Source organism: Papilio machaon, chromosome 26 (genome assembly GCF_912999745.1).
Source record: "Papilio machaon chromosome 26, ilPapMach1.1, whole genome shotgun sequence".
NCBI lineage: Eukaryota > Metazoa > Arthropoda > Insecta > Lepidoptera > Papilionidae > Papilio > Papilio machaon.
Genome location: NC_060011.1, coordinates 3,030,730 through 3,051,468, shown reverse-complemented (window position 1 = coordinate 3,051,468; position 20,739 = coordinate 3,030,730). Strand labels below are relative to the sequence as shown.

The 20,739-nt window shown below is 34.6% G+C and overlaps 3 protein-coding genes across 3 annotated transcripts; 1 reads left to right on the top strand and 2 right to left on the bottom strand.

Moving 5' to 3' along the window:
- Nucleotides 1–209: 209 nt before the first annotated feature.
- Nucleotides 210–3,709, bottom strand: LOC106718643 (eukaryotic translation initiation factor 2 subunit 1). The gene is made up of 7 exons (XM_045684529.1): nt 3,577–3,709; nt 3,254–3,491; nt 2,760–2,988; nt 1,773–2,005; nt 1,222–1,337; nt 966–1,077; nt 210–353 (listed from the first exon to the last, which is right to left on the bottom strand). The coding sequence occupies exons 2-7, from the start codon at nt 3,489–3,491 to the stop codon at nt 286–288; spliced, it is 996 nt and encodes a 331-aa protein (XP_045540485.1). The 5' UTR covers nt 3,577–3,709; the 3' UTR covers nt 210–285.
- Nucleotides 3,710–5,430: 1,721 nt separating this feature from the next.
- LOC106718644 lies at nt 5,431–9,523 on the bottom strand. Its single transcript, XM_045684364.1, has 9 exons — nt 9,324–9,523; nt 8,740–8,893; nt 8,298–8,454; nt 8,060–8,199; nt 7,548–7,709; nt 7,100–7,169; nt 6,960–6,996; nt 6,447–6,890; nt 5,431–6,326 (listed from the first exon to the last, which is right to left on the bottom strand). The coding sequence occupies exons 2-9, from the start codon at nt 8,871–8,873 to the stop codon at nt 5,431–5,433; spliced, it is 2,040 nt and encodes a 679-aa protein (XP_045540320.1). The 5' UTR covers nt 8,874–8,893; nt 9,324–9,523.
- Nucleotides 9,524–10,535: 1,012 nt separating this feature from the next.
- On the top strand, nt 10,536–18,335 carry LOC106718706. Its single transcript, XM_045684363.1, has 24 exons — nt 10,536–10,705; nt 10,907–11,061; nt 11,223–11,363; nt 11,469–11,550; nt 11,650–11,745; nt 11,930–12,147; nt 12,277–12,502; nt 12,585–12,700; nt 12,777–13,025; nt 13,533–13,684; nt 13,813–13,943; nt 14,046–14,131; nt 14,233–14,394; nt 14,697–14,885; nt 14,993–15,108; nt 15,359–15,501; nt 15,687–15,971; nt 16,234–16,379; nt 16,528–16,663; nt 16,811–16,907; nt 16,989–17,072; nt 17,140–17,249; nt 17,323–17,425; nt 17,825–18,335. Exons 1-24 carry the CDS (start codon nt 10,573–10,575, stop codon nt 17,967–17,969), a joined length of 3,501 nt encoding a protein of 1,166 aa, XP_045540319.1. The 5' UTR covers nt 10,536–10,572; the 3' UTR covers nt 17,970–18,335.
- Nucleotides 18,336–20,739: the final 2,404 nt, after the last annotated feature.

Below are 20,739 nucleotides of genomic sequence, written 5' to 3'. Positions count from 1 at the left end.
GAGACCTGCACATATCTGATAAGAAATGATATGTGTGAAGTCAACCCGCACTTGGCCAGCGTTGACTATGGCCTAGTCACCCTTAACTTGAGGTAGGCTCCGAGCCCCTCGGTGGGGAAGTATAGTGAGCTGCTGATGAATAATATTACATTTTCTTATAAGAAGAGTAGAAATAAAACAACTTCAATATATTATGTATAAAAGGGAAGTATATTTTATTTAGTTGTTTGATGGCGATACAATATGTATAGCGGATGTACACTGATATAATCTGTATATCTATGGTCAGTTCTCCTCTTCCTCATCGGAAGCACCATTCTGCTGAGGCTCCTCATCCCCGGCATCTCCCATACCTTAAGATTAATAACAAATTAAAACTTATTATTTATTAACCACACGAAATGCTTGGAAAAATGGAATAAAAAAAAAAATCGGTGTCATTCAATTTCTCCCCACACCACTCTGCATCCGTTCAGATTAAGATTGATAGAAGCAGTACTATTAAAGCTCTATAATGCTAAGGTTACATATGACACACACTCTTTAGATCTTGATTCCATAGACATATAACTGAATCTGAAAATACAAACTTAACATTATACTAGTTTTAACCGCGACTCCGTCCGCGCGGAATAAAAAAAATGCACACGAGATAAAAAAAGTTCCTATGTCCATCTCCTAGTTCTAAGCTACCTCCCCATCAAATTTCAGCTAAATCAGTTCGATCGATCTTGAGTTATAAATAGTGTAACTAACACGACTTTCTTTTATATATATAGAAGAAGATGATATTCGGTTCACATATCACATATTGACTTCTATCCCTACACATACACAAATGAAATTCGACACATAAAATAAATGATGTTAAGACAACAAAACATGTGAGATAAGAAACTAACTCAACGGCATATGTGCCACAAGCTACATGCATTAACCTATGAGTACAGTCGAATGTAACTTACCTTGGTCCTCATCCTCGTCTGCGGAATCTCCAGCGACTTCTGCGTTCTCAGCCTCCGCGCGCTCCATCTGCCGCGCCAACTCCGCTTCGTCCGTCGCCGTCACCACTTTAGGCTGAAATAAAAACAACTCAACTGATCCAGAATTTGAACAACAGGTCATAAGCAAACAGTCACACTTTCTTTTCACTTTGAGTTCATGAATGCACTTCATATAACCTTGCAACCTTGTCATGAGCCTATGTTATATGTCACTCACCGCCATCTGAATGTTGAAAACTCCACCAGACTGTGTGATAGTTTCCTTGATCTTGTCTATCGCATCCTGCAGCGCTTTAAGGCCGTCCGTCTTTTCCGGTGTTGATGTCGTCATCACTGGTAAATAATGTTAAATATTTAGCTCCTTAATGTATTCATCAATTCATAAACCAATGTTTTTTATTTAGTATGAGGTGGTAAAGAAGTAAGCAGCCCCTGAAAATTGCTAAAATAGACTGATGACCATAGACATCTGCAGTAAGTTAGACATCCTTTAAAGGACAAGAAATAATCTCTTAGAATAACTCATCAGAAGAAACAAAGAATTACTATCTATGTCTATAGGCAGTGGTCGCTTCACTATTTCAGCTTATCAGGTGGCTTCTCTTCGCTTACTCTTTTGCCATGCCATGCCATTTATGACATAAAAAAACATATTTCAGTGTGTGTCATATTGCACAAGTTGAGGAGGCCATTCATGCAGCAACTAATTCTGCAGAGGACTCTTATCACTGTTAAATTGTAATATACTGATTGTAAAAATTAACTTACCATATAAAGGAGGTGCAATCAAATTGATCTTGATGGGCATTTCCTGTGTGGAGAGTGAGAGGCCTGCTTTAAGTGCTGCCTTCACTGCATCAATGCCTTCATAGCCGTAGCAAGCACATTCAATATCTGCGCGGATCTTCACTGCTTGTGATGTAAGTTTACGTTTGATGTTCTCCAATAATACTTGTTTTGTATTCTCATCAAGTCCACATTCATTGAGCACTGATGGATCTCTATAACATATATTTTCATATTATTAATGAACTAACTTTAACCCGTGACTCCGTCCGAAAAGTTCTTATGTCCGTCTCCTACTTCTAAGCTCCCCATCAATTTTCAGCTAAATCAGTTCGACCAATCTTGAGTTATAAATAGTGTAACTAACACAACTTTCTTTTATATATATAGATATACATTATTGTAACAAAATTTGAATGATTGTCAGATTTCATCACAGGACAATAGCTACTTAGATAAGAAGAATTATTTTTTATTTCCACTTCAACTTTCTGCTTGCTAATAATAATAAACTAATATTTGTCAATGGTATGAACACAACACAACCCAGATTATGGCAAAATAGCTGTCACCAGCGACTCAAGTCGCACGGGATAAAAAAAAAAACATAAGTAGCCTATGTGTTATTCCAGACTATGACCTACATCTATGTCAAATTTAATCAAGATCCATTGAGCCGCTCCGGAGATTTAAACAAACATCCATCCAAACTTTCTCATTTGTAATATAAAAGTAAGATTTGAAAAATCTTTCATGCATTGTGTTGTGAAAGTTAAAACACAAACAATATGAGTTTTTGACAGTGAATATCTACATTCTTTACCTCTAAATTAGGACAAAATAACTACATATTCCTCTTATTTCCATAAAAAAAGGCAATGGTGTTTGATACAGTTGTAAAAACAATTACAAATATAAAATAACAGTTGAATTACATGAAGAAAAAGATGTTAGTGCATTATAACTTACACAGCGGCCTGTTTGAAGAAATCAAAAGCTGACGCCTTTTTCTTATACTTTTCTTCAAAATGCCAAGCAGTTCTTTGATACAACTCCTCCAACTGATCTGAGCTTTCATAGTGCAAGAGTTCCGCAACATGCCGGAGTATTGAGTTGACTGCTTTTGCCTTGGCAAATCTCTCTGTACACTTCTCTATATCTTCTGCAGAAACACGACGTTTTGACAAATCTATATAACCTGGAAGCAGAATTAAAATGAGTTTAATATTATCACATGACATATACAATGTTTATTAGAAAGTTCCAAAAGATCTAAAAATATTCTTATTTTAATTTAGTTAATTTTTTCTTTTAATAGATGTATTAGTGCTTTGTTAAACTAGGAAATGCATTACGTCTCTTATTGGAGAAATTCAAAAAACAATATTTAAACAAATTGTAGACACACAATGAATTTAACACACTTCACTTATCTATATTATTATTTATATTGTTTTATTCACCTTTTTCTTTATCTACTCTAATAACTACAACTGGTTCAGTCTTTCCGACCCTAATGAGTTTGTTGATGGACCGAATACGTCTTCTCGATAATTCAGACAACAGAATCATGCCCTCAATATTGTTGTATTCGAGCAAATGGACGTACGCGCCCATCTCCGCTATAGACCTTACAGTTACCATAACCACATCTTCAACCTCAGGATATTTCTCCTGATAAAACCGACACGACAACGGCATCTGTGAAACAATTATAACCTATGATCAAGTGAAAGTTCAATTAATATTCCAACTGCAATTTTTTCTTTATAGAGACGAATGGCACCTTGAGTTGTTTCTTTTAACAAGTCTTTATTATTAATAGAATAAAAGACTGATGAAATATTAAAATGTGTTCACGTTGGACGTCGTTGACAGTTGGTAAGTTTGACAGCGACTGTCAAAATGTAGGAGCAACTAGGGATGCATGATAAAAAAAATCAAATTAATGCTGGGCCTTAAATTGTTGTATTTATGATTTTCATAAAGGTTTAAATAATATTTAAATGATGTTAAGCATATTGCGATTAGTGCTGAATATAGTGCGCAATCGCTGATTCGGCGAGCTAGAGTTATGGATACTTATTACGTCATAGCATATTTCGTAAAAGCCTACCATAAATTATAAAAAACTACCGGTTTAAATTCCCACAAGCAGTCTAGTATTGTAAAAATTGTTTAAAAACCATTTTTGCCACTGGGTAATTTAATAACAACAATAATAAATGTTTTATTGCCATAGACATTAAAAAAAATATTAAAATACAGATATTTTCTATGTTCAGTGATGGCAAAAGAGGGTGGCTCAGATTCGCCAACACCGGCCAGGATAGTGTCGGATTTATTGTTAACAATTCACAATATGAAGCTCTTAAATTAAATGTTATGAATAAGAAGAGAAGAAAAATTAAGGAAATTTGCCACGAATCTTAACATGTATTTATAAAGTAGAATTATTAACTTAGTTGCTAGGTGAATTATAGTACCTGCTACATAACAGGTCTTACTTAAAAATATCACAGTTGACCGATAAAACTAAATTTCCTTCATAATACAAGAAACTGAACTATGAGAAACCATAAGACTATTATTACATACTTAATAAAACACAATGTATAAAAACAACGTCAGCTAAAAAGATAATTTAACTATTTGGAACATTTTTTTATTTATAATTTAAACGAAGTTGTATATACGATGGAAGGCACAGACACCTGCGATACTAATACATATTGTCATCTTCTACATTCTTAGACAAAATAGACAAAATGTACAAGTCTTACAGGAACCTAAAACCACAATAACATTTGCCATGTTTGTTGCTATTTTTTGCCGCTTAGTAGCTTACATTTCTTTGGTATTCAGTCAGAAGTAGTCAGAAGCTTTCAAACGACTGACATTTTTTTATTATACAAAAATAATCGCTTTTCATCTAATATGTACAAGGTTTTTTCTTTTATTTCATTTTTTTCGACATCATTGTGTTGTATTATTGGTAAGTAATTTTTACTTTCGCCCGAAATTGATTTATCCTGATATTTTGTGTTCGGTGTGTTTCAATTTATCAAAATGACCCGAGTTTCATTTTTCCAACTTCCTTTTTCTCATCATCTGCCAAAAATAGAGCCAATTTGTTTTGCAGCACTATGTTAGATTTAGGTATTTGAGTTGTATTCGTCTTTCAGATTCTTTTACTAGCTTTATTAAATTTATAACTTCCTTCAGGGTGTTTTTAGATAATTAAAAATAGTCGGGTCTTCTTGTTTGAGTTTTCTTGTCAATCTTTCAGTAATTGCACTATTTGATTTTTTTTACTTAATAAAGAAGTCTCCTGTCTTTTGAGCAAGTCATGAATTTCTTTTTGGCAATCTATTGAATTTCTTTGAGTCCAGTAAATTTTTTATTTTTACGTCACTCCCTAATTTGCTTTGTTTAAATATTATATTCAAATGTTAGGACTATATTGAATAGGACATTGCATTATCTTTACCAGTGGATTGGATTTAAAAAGCCGAAGTTAAAATTAAGCTGGCTAGTTTGTATTGAAAGAGTATTTTGATAAAGATCTTTGTAACTATTGTTAATAATATTAGTCTCAATGTTTCAGGTTCATTTTATTGCGGTACTAATTCTTTAACGTTTACAATATTCTCTTCGACGTGACAGTCTTTACTAAATGTATTATCTGATGACGTGTTTGTACAACGTCGATTTGCTTCGTAGGCGATGTCTTAGTGTTTACTTGATTGGGACTATCTGTATCAAATCTGACTAATTTTACCGGAGGAGTAGTAGTGGAATTATTGGAAAAAAGAGGGCTTACTTCTATCGCTAGAAAGTTTTTACCGCTTCCATCAATTCCAGTACTATTCAAGGAAGTTTCAGATTTGTCTATTTTATTTTGAATGGGTAGAAATTCTTTAACGTCCTCAAGACTTTTGTAAAGAACATTGTCTGTAGATGATACATGCGATATTGTATTTTCACACTCGTATCTTTCGTTCTCTTGTTTAATTATGGAGCTTGTATTTTCAAAATTAGAATTATTGATATGGAGTTTAGGTTCATTTAATCTATCTAGATCTATAGTGACAGGTTTACAATTAAAAAGTAATCGCCTATTCCGTTCATTTAAAAAAAAGTTTATATGTAAATTTTTTAATTGTGCATTGAAGTCAGGATTTTTTTGTAACTGTTTCAAACTATACGTACGCTTTTTTAAATTTTGACGCATATTTCTAGTGTTATTAATTTGAGGAATAGGACATTTTTTTGGATAGTTAGAAGTGACTGCTTCTTTTATCCTTCCTTTTTTTATAGATTTTATCATTATTATTGGTTTACTTTCATTCTCAACACATTTTATAATGTGCTTGCCTTTAATTTTTAAATAATTAATATTTTTAAAAACACTCATATGATCTAACTTCTTTGTATAAGATAAGGGAATCATTAAAAGTTTAGGATCTATAGATTGTGCGGAATCATTTTCTTCTACGCAATTGTTAACGTGTTCCACAATAGTGATTTGTACACCTGAAAAAAAAATACTATTTAGCCTCTTTTGTAACCCAATAGACAAGAAATATTAAAACCAAAATCATACGAATACAGGAAATGAAACTATATCACACGAGAGAAAAAACTACGGCTTACCATTCTCTGTTACTTGATTACCAGATTCTATATTTTTACATTGTAGCAATTTGTCATCAGTGAATTTAATTTTTTCTACTGTTTTTCGTTCATCAACGTATTTTATAACATCTTTTCGGATTACATCATGATGCTGTTCAGTTAAATCGACTGAGAATTGAGATTTTTTAGCGTTAAAGTTTCCTTCTACGTTTATAATTTTAGGAAGAACTGTACTTGATGTCGACTTAAGCGTATCTTTATCTTCTTGATAATTCAGATCATTGACAGAAGATTTTTCTACTGCTAGCTGGCTGATATCATTAATTCCACTTATATATTGTTTTTCTTGAGTGTTTGTTACTTGGGATTTTTTTATATTTGATTCATCATCACTTTCAGAATCTGTATTCAGATCTATGGTTTCAATTGACGGTTTTATTTCAATTATATCTTCATCATCATCTGCAATATAAAATTAAATACATACAGCTGAAAGAAAACTATTTTAGCGACAAACTTATTTGTACTTACTAGAAGTTTTGGATTGATCCAATAAGCTGAAGTTTTCCTGTAAATGTTAGTAAACTTATTTAATCATTCCATTAAAACGTATATTTACTACGTATAAAACATGAACATATTCTATGTCAAAAACTTACAAAATCACTGACTTGAACAACCACTTTTTTTATTATTAAAACTTTCCAAGGTAGAAATGGTTCGGTTAGGATTTTACCGTATCTAAAACAACATAGTTTATTTAAAATATGAACAAAATACACGGTATCAGGTAATTTTTAAATACTAGTAAGAGGCATGAGCTATGAGACCCTAATTTCAAAACACACAGTTAAGTTTACAGAAATAGTATTATTGGAGGTGCAGGTAGATATGGTGCTAAAGTTAGTAGTCCCTGCTTTACACAGGGGTCGATATCTAACTTAAAGCATTGCTAATTTTCACTATATATTCTTCTATTGACCTAACTCAAAATGAAAAAAAATAATAATAACTAATCTTAAAAGTAGGTAATTTGGCCACGGGGGTTTGAGGTTCATTTTCGAAAAGGGGTCACTTGTCCAAAATAGTTTGGGGATCCCTGATGTAAAGCTCACATACCTGCTGGCTATCAGTTTTTGTAATTTCGATGCTCTGGGTACTTGTTTCATATAATTGCCGTGTCCTTGATATATTGACCAAAAACTGTGAAAATTTGTTCTAACCAGCACTTTTAATTGGTACCAACGAAGTTGTAGTAACATGGCGGAGCAATAGCGACCACTGAAACGTATTTATTTATTAGCGAAGTAATCTAAACTAATTTGTCGTAAATAATATGAAGGGGGGCTTAATTAACAAAGGGTTTAAACAGAATATTATACGGTATATCTGTATACCGGAAAGAAAACAACAGTTGTAATTAGTTTTAGCAAATTAATTATTTTGCACAATAATTTAAGGCCGTAATTCTCAAAAATATTTACGATACACATGACAGAGAAATAAAGTTGCAATAAAGGATGAAAATTGACCGATGTAAGCTAGGGACCTCTCATCATCGCTATAAAGCATCATTTTAAATCAAATTCAGCATCGCCTTAAACTTCAATTTTCATAAGACATGCACTAACCTGGTATTGTATATCTTTGTTAAATTATACCACCCTTTCGCGACGTCTCCTGGTGGCAGCGTTTCTATGTGATAACTACTTACAAGAATAAATAATTCCCAAAGAACCTTTGATTCAGGCTGTCCACTTAGTATTAAGTCCTGCAGTAAGGCATACCATACAGTTATTTGCAATAGTTGTAACTTTGTCACAATTTTTAAGCGTATCAAGCTAGTAAGGTAAATATTTTCAATAATACCTCTCCGATAACGTCGATATTTTCGTGAACGAGTATTTTGTCAAAAACAAGCCAATCGTTGGGCGTCATTCGAGCTATACTCGGAATGGAATCTGTTCGATCCTCGGCGGCCAACATCTTGGACAGTTTCTTCATAGTCAACGACCTGATACGTTCCCTAAAATCACTTTTATATTTATACAAGCGGTTACAATCATGATTTACAAATACATTTTAATATTGTTACAAGACAGCTCTCAGATTCGAACTTATTTAGATTAGCTCAACGACATTAGCGATATATTTCAATATATATCTAACCTAACACACGTATCTGTATACATTACTCGTATTATACTTCAATATTAATCCGAAAATGAAGGTAGGCATAAAATACACGATGAACTAATCTCGTACAAGCCGTAAGTTACCATTAACCACATCAATCTCTGCACAAACTTACCACATCAATTTACAATCCCAGCCATACTCAATTTTTAATCGTTTCCACATCTGATCTCTAGGTTCATTTTTCTCAATCATGTATCTAGCAAGATCCTTCACCAGCTGCATTTTAAATTCCTCCAGAACCGCCATCTTTGATCTAATTTTCTATCCTGTACATATAATATTATGCCAATCCATAATAGAGCAAAAATTTTATATCACTCTTTACATTTGATTTTTTAAGCTCCATTTCAAGTAAATTTTAGAGGAACAACATAGTTTGAGCAGCTAAAAATAATTGAAATAAAAATGAAATGAAACAATACAACGATATTTTCTCCCATAACAAAAATATATTTACAAGTTAACATTTAAAAATAACTTTTTTATAAATCCTTAATTGAAATCTTAACACTTTCCTTAAAACACAAAATAATAGTACAATCGTTTTTCGTTTAAAACGGCCGGGATGTCATTTTTGTCTTTCGAACGCACCTTTATAATGTCATTAGCTATTGACATTGACAAGCACGAATGCGCGACACAGCGCATCATATAGGATGGAATTTGTAATAAATGTTATTATTCACATGGATTTACCTTTTATAATCACCGAATTGCCATCTTTCTTGAAGCGAAATCATACACAAACTAGCATTAAGCGACGAAAATTGATTCAAATCCTAATCGAAACAACAGCGTCTCACAATCAACGCAACAATAACAAACGACTACACAAAATGGTGTCTTTCATTTTGACGTTGTTAGTGTCAGCTGTAAAGAGAAGGAGAGGGATAAACGCACAATCGAAGCCGATTGACAGTTTATAGCCTATCTCCTTCATTTTGTATAGCTATTTCATTCAAACAATCAGTTAGAGGTTAGCGGTTAGCGCCTGTTATACCTGTTAAATTGTTGAAAAAGCTAAACAGTACATTTTGTGTACTTTAAAGAAATTGCTTTAAGATTCAATTCAATGATGAAAGAAATACGATCATAGAATTTATGTCCATTTTTAACACTCGCGAGGAAAACATTACCATAGGTGCAACTAAAACGCAAGCGTTTCTAGGATATACACTATTTTTTTAATTAGTGTTCATTTATAAAAATAGTTATTAATTACACGTTTCCTTTTCACACCTTACCTCGAGATAAGACGACTGACACCTCCATCGTTTTATATTGTAAAAGCATATTTCACTTCTTTAGGTAACTTGAACTTGATATTTAATATTATTAATGTAAAATAAAGCAGTCTATTTTGGTTCCAATAGAAGTGACTCAGGTACTTTCAGGCTTATAATTATAACGTTGTTTGGCTCGTGATGTACAGAATCTATTATGAATATTTGCTACGAAGGCTTAGGCGCCAATAAATATTTTAATATATTAGCATTTTTAAAATCTCCCCCTAAATAACAACTTAAATCGTTACCATGGTTACCCACTTGTTTATTACTTAAGCAACCTGGTGATTTACAATTAAAATCTATTGCATACATCTTTTGTTTTATTTAAATCAAGTAAAAGTTAACGTATTAGAAATGAGAAAGATTTCACTTATATTTTTCTGCCTAATGCCCTTTATCAAGGACTTCTGTATAAAAGGTATTCAAATTGTCACAATTTTGATTCAAGATCTTGTTAAAATGAACAATTAAGGCATAAACAACATGTAAGTAATAATGTTATTAGGACAAATAAATTTTTATGTGTTTTTGCAAACATTTTTGTTGAAAGATTCCTAGATTATTGTATGGCAATCTATTACGCAAAAGATTTCAGCTTAAACCAATACTTTAATTAGCACATATATCCATAGCGGTGTTACTTACAAAATAGCAAAATGGGTACTGCATTAATCAAGCTATTTTCACCGGGAGATGTCCAAGCAATGAGCTCGGTGCTCGATCGAGTTATATCTCAACCTAGCACAGAAGAACACACTGTACTTTATAAACTTGCTGATTATAAGAAAGGTAAATATAATTTATTTTATGGATAATATATTCGTCAGTGATAGGTGTAACATCACTCAGTTATTTGTCCAGTATAGTCCGATCAATTTATACTTGCAATTAATATACAATAATTCGTGTTGAGCGTAATTAGTAAGAATGTTCAGACAATTATGTAAAAACAGAAAAGTTTTTCTTCATTTTCATCATTCATGTTTTTAGGTGGTCTACTGCTAGAAACGTACACGAAAGGTGGTATGATAGCTGCAGAGAGACTGATACGTGAAGAATTCTCAGCCTACATGTACGCAGGCGGTCGAGGCCGGGTAATAAATAGAGCTGAATACTTACGCTGGAAGTTCAGGGATCAAGAACAGGTGAGTTACGTATATTCAGTCTCACAGTACACTAAACTATTCCTTAATTGGTAATTGAACTACTTAGTTGAGATCAGATCTAAGCAGCAGGAGACATCTTTGTGTGGTTTCTGTTTTATTCCAATAGCTGATTCATTTGTAACTATTTATATTTTTTGTAGGTAGTATTACCGATAGAAGCGTCTTTGTCTCCGTATGACCCACTCGCCAAGTGGGAGGACCACATGGCTTGCTGGCAGATGAGCTACCGCGGCGCCCTCGGCGAATCACTGCTGCATTTATTAATTATCTGTGATACAAAGGTCAGTCGTAATTCTGTTCGTTTAGTGTATAATTTACTTAATTAATCAACACTATAGGTCTCCTTAACAAAGTGTTGCAGTTATTGTAGTAAACTATGATTTCAGATCCACACGCGACTAGCGAGGACTCTAGTCAAATGTTTTCCGAAACTGTCATTAGATGTCGTAGAGGGCGAAGAGTATTTGGGTAAATTAACATCTTAATATGACTTTAAAATTAAAATTAATCTTATTATTCTGTTTACTCAAAATGTAATCTAAATATGTTTTTGAGTGTATTCTGCAGGCGCCAGCGCTCTGCATTTAGCAATAGCGTACAGCAACAACGAACTCGTACAAGACTTAGTGGAGGCAGGCGCTGATGTCAGCCAACGAGCTATTGGTGAGTTTAGTTTTTTCATACATATAGAATATTCATTTTAACAATTAAAGGATCAAGAAGAAGACGCTATGGGGGAAAGGGAGATATTACATATGCAAGTGAGAAGCGTTGGTCACTTGACATCTTTCACTCGGCAAGTTCACTATAGTAAAAAGTTAACACTATAAAAACTTTTGCTTCATAGGTAGCTTCTTTTTGCCACGTGACCAACAGCGCGTCCCCCCGTCTCGCCACTCGAATTACGAAGGCTTGGCTTACCTCGGCGAGTATCCGCTCGCGTGGGCCGCTTGCTGCGCCAACGAGGCCGTGTACAATCTACTCCTGGACTCCGGAGCTGATCCCGACTCACAGGACTCTTTTGGAAATATGATATTACATATGGTGGTCGTTTGTGATAAACTGGTATGTGGTGAAAGAAATACACGTAGGACGTGAGATGTACGAATATGGCATGTCATAAAATTAATTTTAAACAGTAAGAGAAATAAATCATACAGTATCGGTGTATAAAAAAATGTTTTCCTCTTACAGGACATGTTCGGGTACGCGCTACGTCATCCAAAAGTCCCGGCTAGTAACGGCCGCGTCAACCACGCGGGTTTCACACCGTTAACCTTGGCATGTCAGTTGGGCCGCGCCTCTGTCTTCCGAGAGATGTTGGAGCTATCAGCCAGAGAGTTCTGGAGATATTCCAACATTACTTGCTCTGCTTACCCCCTTAACGCATTAGACACTTTACTGCCTGATGGAAAGACAAGTATATATGAACTTATATGTTTTCAGTTCTCTATTTAGGCCGATTTAAATACCTATAAATCAAAGTCGTACTTTATTTCTAGATTGGAACTCGGCATTATTTATAATTTTAAACGGCACCAAACAAGAGCATTTGAACATGTTGGATGGTGGCATAATTCAAAGGCTACTCGAAGAGAAATGGAAGACGTTTGCTAGAGTAATTATTCAAAATTAAAAAGTTGTAGTAAATTATAAACATTTCAAGATGCTTAATTATTTAAAATTATTTTCAGCAAAAGTTTCTGAAGCGTCTGATGATCTTCATGTTGCATCTTCTACTTCTTTCTGTATCTGTATACTTGAGACACAGCAGTATTGAGGCAGATGCTAACCCAAATTGGGGGTTGGAGGTGACGGACGCTAGAGGCGGTATACGACTGGCCAGCGAACTGGGCACCATACTCAGTACATTGTGCTATATAATACTGCAGCAAGGCGATGAAATCAAGAACCAAGGTTTGGTTGCATATTTCAAACAATTGGTAAGTTTATGTTTTAAAAGTAGAAAGAAATCCACTTTCCAATAAGACTATGTTGTATATAAGATATACAACCTATCAAAAAATTAAAGCTAGCTTTCTGTAGCTATTGTGCATCATAAAATGGTTTAATTTTTGTCTCGTCGCAGTTATGTGTCCTTGGAAACTAATTACAGACTTCTTTAGCTTTGCCAGGCGTCCGGATAAAGCCGGACATAGATAGGCTTTTTGATTACGTGTCCGGCCAAAATAAACGGTTTTCCGGCTTTTGTTAGGCTTTTTATATTTCAAACGAGAGTGTTAACCTATTAATACTGAGACATAATTCTAAATATTATAGAGTGTCCGACCTTTCTATCCAAATATTCGGCCAAACTGGCTGGTCTGTCCGGCTAGTAGGTTTGGCGACCTGGCAACCCTAGACTTCTTTATGTTTCTTTAACTAAACGTTTCAAAGTAAATATCTTATGACGCATACTAATACAATTTTACACATATTTTAAATACTAGATCCACGAGCCTGCCAAGTTTATATTTCTGGCGTCCAATTTGCTGCTCCTAGCGTGCATACCTGCGCGACTATCTCGTCAGATGATGGTGGAAGAGGCTATACTCATCTTCGTCCTGCCCGGATCCTGGTTTCTACTTATGTTCTTTGCCGGGTTAGAAATTACAACTACTGTTTCCACTCCACTTATACAGTGGTGAATCAGTTGAATTGATCTAGAAAAGTTTGACATTTGCACTTTACTTCCTACATTGAAGAAATTTTTCAATCTGTCTCTCGTAGTGCGGTGAAGCTGACAGGTCCGTTCGTGACGATGATCTACAGCATGATAACAGGCGACATGTTTACATTTGGCATCATCTACAGCATCGTGCTCTTCGGCTTCTCGCAGTCCTTCTACTTTCTCTACAAAGGTATACATTATACTTTAATTTTGCCCTACAGACTAGCTAATGTAAAATTGCCTTTTGGTCCGATTAATTACCTATTGTTAGCAAATTACTTTAATTATGCAGGTTTCCCGAATGTCCAGTCAACTTTATTCTCCAGTTTCCCAAGCACATGGATGGCGCTGTTCCAAATAACTCTTGGCGATTATAGTGTGAGTTAAATGAGTTTTGTAGTGAATTAATCAATCTCTTAGTGTTGATATACATACTCGTTGTAAATATAAAACTCAATATTAATAACATTAATTTACAGTACACAGACCTGGGCATGACAATATACCCGAATTTGGCAAAGGCGGTTTTCGCGCTGTTCATGGTGTTCGTACCTATCCTGTTGCTGAATATGCTCATCGCCATGATGGGTAACACTTACGCACACGTCATCGAACAGTCCGAGAAGGAGTGGGTTAAGCAGGTGAAAACGGTTTTTAGATAACAAAGGATATGTTGGAAGTATAAATAAAGAGAAAAAGACAAAACACATCTACGAAAGTGAGAGTGAGTGGCAATTACCGGATTCTAATCCAAGCCCTTAATTATAGGCAAACTGCTACGAGCAAAAGATTGCTCTTGATCTTGTGCCCAACTAAATAGATTTAAAAGGTGTATTAAGATTACGCTTAATGTAGATCATAGATCGATTATTTTTATCTAGCAACACCCCTTTCTTTAAAGTCAAGAGTGCTATTTCACTAATTACCATTTATATATTCCAAGTGGGCAAAGATAGTTGTGGCGCTGGAACAATCCGTGGCGCAAGAAGATGCTCACCGTTACTTGCAAGAGTACTCTATAGGTCTGGGCCCGTCAGACGACCCGCGATACGAGCAGCGCGCAGTAATGGTCATCAAGAGTAAAGCCAAGACCCGTGCTAAGCAGAGAAAGGGAGCTCTTGCTAATTGGAAGGTGGGTACCATATCTAAAACATAGTGTCATCCTTTTTGTACCGGTGTTTTTTGTTTGTTTTGATGTAACTGAATTGAATTTTGGTTACAATGTATTCTTTTTTTTAGCGCGTTGGCAAAGTTACGATCGCAGAGTTGAGAAAACGAGGCATCAGCGGCGAAGAGTTGCGGAGATTGATGTGGGGTCGTGCCTCTATCTCTACACCGACCAAAGCACCGTTAGCGTAAGCTATTCAATTAAAACACTTTTTTTTTTTTAGTAAAAAAATAGGTTACTTTGCCCCGACACCACCTATCATGTTTCGCCTCCCGGGTCAGGGGCGAATCACAGAAAAGGGCGCGGTCTGGCCAATATTCAGCTCCGCATACCCCTTTGTAATTCCTTCCAAATTGTTTCTCCGGACGTAATCCAATATATTAATGTAAGTTATATTTGTTTCGGTTTAAAACAAATTGTCGTATTTATTTGTTTAGTAGAAGGGTACCACCGCCACCTGACTGCGTGGCGGCAGCAGAAGAGGTGCTGAACGGAGAAGTTGGCAATGGAGTCGGATCTGCTCTGTCGTCTGCTTTGAATGTTATGGCATTCACTCACGAACTTGACCTTAATGCAAATGGTGAGTAACTGTTCAGAATCGTTAATTCAGCGCTAAGAGAATCCCTTAGTGAAGGTTTCTCATTAAATGTACACTAATGGTAGCAGTACTAAATAAATTATAATACACAACTGTAATAAATTACACAATGGAATAAAAGCGGTCCAAATATATGTCCTTGGTGAATTCCTTGCAACTTCTTTCAGGTCAAGATCAAAGTCAGACGCAAGCAACACCAGATCTATTAGTGAATGGTAAAACATCAAATGTGATTCCATCACAAGTACAGTCAACGCCAAATCAGTTAACGGTCCCTTCTAATATTGACCCAAATGTCAGCTTGACGTTACCCGCTACTAAAAGTGACTTGGAAATGAAGACAAATACTACAGGCGCTATGGGAGTAAATGTACATGTACCTACTGATATGCTACCTGGTCTATCTGCACAAGGCCTTAGTTCTCAAATACAATCTATACCAGTAATACAACGTAAGTATCCTAAATAATAAATGATATTCTTGGAATCTATCTCTTCAATCTACTTGGAAAAACAATTTGGGGTTCGTTTCGAAGATATTTAAATTTCTATAAACAGAATTTTTCTTCCAATAACCTTAGTTCTATCAAACTTCACTATAGATAATAGAAGACAAGTTTAAAGTACGTTTTAGTTATGAAATTTATTTCATATCCACCATCGTTATTACATATTGAGTAGTAATAAGATGTCGCTATTTTTCATATTGAAAAGCCGTCACGGAGGAAGTATTCAGAGATTACCTATTGGAGCTGGTTTTGTTGGCGGAAAAAACTGATCCAAGCGATCGTCAACTAAAGAGTTTGGCAGAACAGGCTGCAGACTTGGAGAATGTACCTGTTATAGACATCAATACCAGTGTGAGTAAAGTATTAAAAAGAGAAAATACAAAATAACTCTTAAGACAGCCACCGTCCAATCTGTTGTTTCGTGCTGTCCCTATTTTGCTTTCCCCATGTTATATATATGTCACCTTTTAAACTGGTTTGATCAAAATTATGCTCCCAGACGGCAGCAAAATCAACACGCAAGATGGTGGCGGGCGCGGTGTCAGGACTGTTCGGAGTGGCGGCAGACGCGCCTGCGCCCGACGCCGGTTGGCGAAGGGAACGACAGGAACAGAGCGATAGTGACCCCATATCAGGTAAACACTTTGACTAAAAAGTTCCGACAGCTTATTACCGATGTTATAAAGGTAAAATGTATATGATCTTTGAATTACACTAGAATTCTGGAAAACTAGTGTGTTTCTTTGTCATTGTTTTGAATGAGGACTGTTTACCAATTATAGAGTCCGTCCTGTTGGGTCGTGCGTCTCGCGCTAGACGCGCTCGCTCAGCGTCACGTCGCGCTGCTCCGCCCCCACCACACCTCTACGTACCGGCCAGGTAGTTTTGCGTAGATATACAAGTATACGAGTATTTCAGCATAGCTACCTTTATTTTTCTACTTTAAAATTTTTCAACCAGATCTATGTACTTGGTGGCGTCTGAGAGCAGTGCTGTGGAAGACGAAGCACCATGGGAAGATCAGCCGAGTTCAGGAAATACTTCGTGAGTTTTCCAAATACATGATTTCACAAAGTATCTTGTACGACTTATATCAATTTATTAAAAACAGGGCGATGGGCGCTAGTCGCGAAGAATCTGCTCGTATGAGAGCCGCTCGTCCACTCTGTATACAGCACGCCACAGGTCAAGCGCAAGTAGAACATTCCTTATTTGTTACAGGTATAATTTATTTTTAATTTAAACGTCTAGCAAATGACTGTCGTCTTTTTATTTCATGGTAATTTCTAAATAGGTGCTGGTAGTGGTGCTGAGGTGGAAAGTGCTGCTCCACCATCCACAGCTCAAAAGAACGAGAAAAGGACGCGTCCTAAGACAGCTCGTCCACGACGTAATAGGTATAAAGGACTAACATATTCTATTCAAGAAACTAAAATGAGAGATTAGAACACCGTATTTTGTTGCTCGCCTTTGGAGCAGTTAGTCAACATATCACTTAGTGGTATTAGTCTTTTTAAATATCTTGACGTCACAAGATCATCGACGCGCTGCGCAGAGCGCTCCCCCTACACCAAAAATTGTGTTTTGCGCAGCAACTCGTGAGAAGCTAAGACCAATCAAGATATTTGAAAACACTTGATAACAAGTCGTAAATTCAACATATTTTGTGGCATTAGTCTGCAGGAAACGTATTCGCTTCTATCGATTATGAAAGAATTCATAGTAAATTTTTCGCTCTATAACTATTTATATGAATATATTTTTATTTTTGTTACTTGTTATTGCATTGTGTACAGAGTTTCGCCGGTGCCCGAAGCGAGCAGTCCACTGCAGCACTGGGCAACGGCGCCGCTCAACAAACTCTCTCGCTTCATTCATTCCGGCGGCTCCTTCACCTCTCTTACATCGCACACCTCCAATGATAGCTCTACCAAATATTGACGTCATTGTCTCATGTTATAAGCTAACATGAATACACGATGGAAGAAGATAAGAGGTCAGTATGACTTTCGAGATGAGTGATGACGTAGCAGAATATTTATAACAATGCCAACTTTAGTATTGCCATGTCTAAAATTACATGTTTTACTGTACTGTCCTAGATGTGTTAGTGGTGATTAAAAAAAACTAAAACAGTGCCTTATAATTCAATAAAAACGTACAAAGAAATTGATTTCATCTTATAAGAAGAGGTCAACAATATTAATTACCACAACTGCGGTCGTTCGCGAACATGAAGTTAGTCCTGATTCTATACAGTAGGTATCCGGTGCCGAAACAAAGGACCAAAAAATCTCAGTTTTCTGCAGTGAAAAGTTAAGATAAACTAGGACGTTTGGTTTTCAATCTGCACGAGCAATAGCTATAGTTTATAATTTTATTTTCGTAAAATACTAGATATAACTTATGTACTATTTTGATCTAATACATATAAACATAATTATCCTAATAGAAAACTAGAAGTATTAAGTATATATAAAAGTTTATAAACGCGTAATTACTAGAGTTATTAGATTAGTTAGTTAGTTATTTCCATGTAAATGTATCAAATAAACATTGGTAGGACATTTATTCATGTACAAATAAAACAAAGAATTGATTCATACGTTTTATTGTAAATGCCCACTACTCTGTATGGCATCTGTGGAGGAAAAGATATGCAAGATGTCAACAAAGAATAATCGCGATAAATAGAATAAAATATAAGTTAGCAAAAGACCGAAGCACTTGTATTTAAAACATATCAATTAACTATATGTTTCAATACAATTGTTACGGCAATGGAATTTCATGGTTAGTGTAATGGAATATTGTTCATTTTTTATTTAAATAAATCTATTTCTATGTTATTTGTTTTTTTTTTTAATTTTAACATAGAACATGTCAATCCCTAAATATCTGGAGACAAACAATTTAGCAATTATATAAGTTACCATTTTATTTTAGAAAAAGTTAACACTTTTGTGTAAACAGGCAAATATGACAGCTATTTAAAGGATAAATGCATTTTACCGTCAAACGATATTTTCTTCGGAATAATAATAATAGTAAAATTTCATAAAAAAAAGTGTAGAATTTATTTCAAATTTATACTTCTTTCCTAAGGTCTAAACAGCACAGATTTTTTAAATTTTGCTATTCATGGATTTAGTGAAAAGTTTATAAACTTTATAAGAGTATCGTGGGTTTCCACTACGTTATTATTCATATAAAAACATATTGTTTCTCAGTCTTTCTATAGAGGACTACAGTCAAAGCAAAATGTTTTTGTATGAACTTTCCTCAGTGAACATCCGCGGTAACAATACAAAACAAACAAGCCAAATAACTAAGGTTTTTTTTTTCAGCTATTATTAACATTTATTTTTTTATATTATGATGCTTTATTATAATTTTGTATTTTCAAAGTATGTTATTTGTAGAAACTAATCAACCTATCGAGTTCTCAAAAGCAGCAGACTTGTAAACCAAAAATATACATTCCCTCCACTAAGTTGTCACATGATTTAAAAAAAAAATAATATAAAATTCCCGATAATTTGTGTTAGTTATTTATAAAAAATATTTTCTAAACTATGTTAAAATATCAACTAAAATATTGCAAAAAATGCGAATTATCACGATTAAAAAATATTTTATCGTTACGTAATTTTCACGCTTATATGGTTAAACAGGTTTTTTTTTCAAAAATTTGAGAATCAGTTCAAGGGTAAAAATTGTTGAAGAAACATTCGGCAATGGGGAGAAAAATTACCCTTCGCTCACAATAGATGTCAGCATGATCAAGAGTGACTCTAGCACTAAATATACCACAGATATACAAAATATACTTTAATTTTTATAGTTTTTTTTAAATTTATAAGGCATTGGATATCGGTGTCCTTTAGCCTGTTATACAAAGTAGTTCGTGGACTTGTAGCATAGCAACGATATCCGTCAAATTTCATTAAAAAAAAACAAAAACACGTAATTTTTTAAATATAGTTCATAACAAATTATTTCCAGCAAAATATGACTGCACAGCTGTGGATGCATTCCGGTTTCGGAGTTCTTTTTTAAATCCAACATAGATTTTTTATTAAAAATCACGAGAATTACATTTAAAAAATTTAACAGATGACAACGGACTATTGGTGCTGACGTCATCTACATAGAGCTTTCAGTTTTTCTCCCCATTTAGCATAGTCCGTAATTCTTAAACGAAGTAGTTTTAAAGACCAAAGAGTTTATAAGTAATTTCATTTTTATATTTCATAGACCATAGACTTACCGATTTCTGTTTATACAAACCAAGTCTGTCTAACTCCGTCTCATTCCCTCCGTCGTCGCCATATTCCAATATCCATTGTATTTTTTTACGTTTTACTACTTTTGTTTTGGTTAGGAGTACACCCCTCGGCCTTTAACATAGATCGACAACAAAAAAGGCGTTTATGTCAATGATAAATAAATAGGAAAATGCAATTCACACATGACATTAAAAATTATATCAACATGTAAAATGTGAAAAAGATGTCACAGAGTAAAAAAAAAACCTAACCATAGATTAAGAATATTTAAATCGATAAATTATTCTAAATATGCACACATCAAAAGAATAATATGCACTTAAAATTATTGATGCAAATTTATCTGAAACATTGCACATTTTATAATTTCATACAAGTTCACATATACAGGATGTTAAATTTTGTACAAAAAATGCACAAAT

Coding starts and splice junctions, on each gene's coding strand:
- LOC106718643 (XM_045684529.1), bottom strand. CDS start 3,491: ATGCCGTTGTCGTGTCGGTTTTATCAGGAGAAATATCCTGAGGTTGAA. Junction 2,006..2,759: donor TTCTTCAAACAGGCCGCTGT/GTAAGTTATAAT, acceptor TATATGTTATAG/AGATCCATCAGTGCTCAATG. Junction 1,338..1,772: donor GATTGCACCTCCTTTATATG/GTAAGTTAATTT, acceptor ATTATTTACCAG/TGATGACGACATCAACACCG.
- LOC106718706 (XM_045684363.1), top strand. CDS start 10,573: ATGGGTACTGCATTAATCAAGCTATTTTCACCGGGAGATGTCCAAGCA. Junction 11,551..11,649: donor AGAGGGCGAAGAGTATTTGG/GTAAATTAACAT, acceptor TGTATTCTGCAG/GCGCCAGCGCTCTGCATTTA. Junction 13,685..13,812: donor CTACTTATGTTCTTTGCCGG/GTTAGAAATTAC, acceptor TGTCTCTCGTAG/TGCGGTGAAGCTGACAGGTC.
- LOC106718644 (XM_045684364.1), bottom strand. CDS start 8,873: ATGGCGGTTCTGGAGGAATTTAAAATGCAGCTGGTGAAGGATCTTGCT. Junction 7,710..8,059: donor ACAAAGATATACAATACCAG/GTTAGTGCATGT, acceptor AATACGTTTCAG/TGGTCGCTATTGCTCCGCCA. Junction 6,327..6,446: donor TAATCAAGTAACAGAGAATG/GTAAGCCGTAGT, acceptor TTTTTTTTTCAG/GTGTACAAATCACTATTGTG.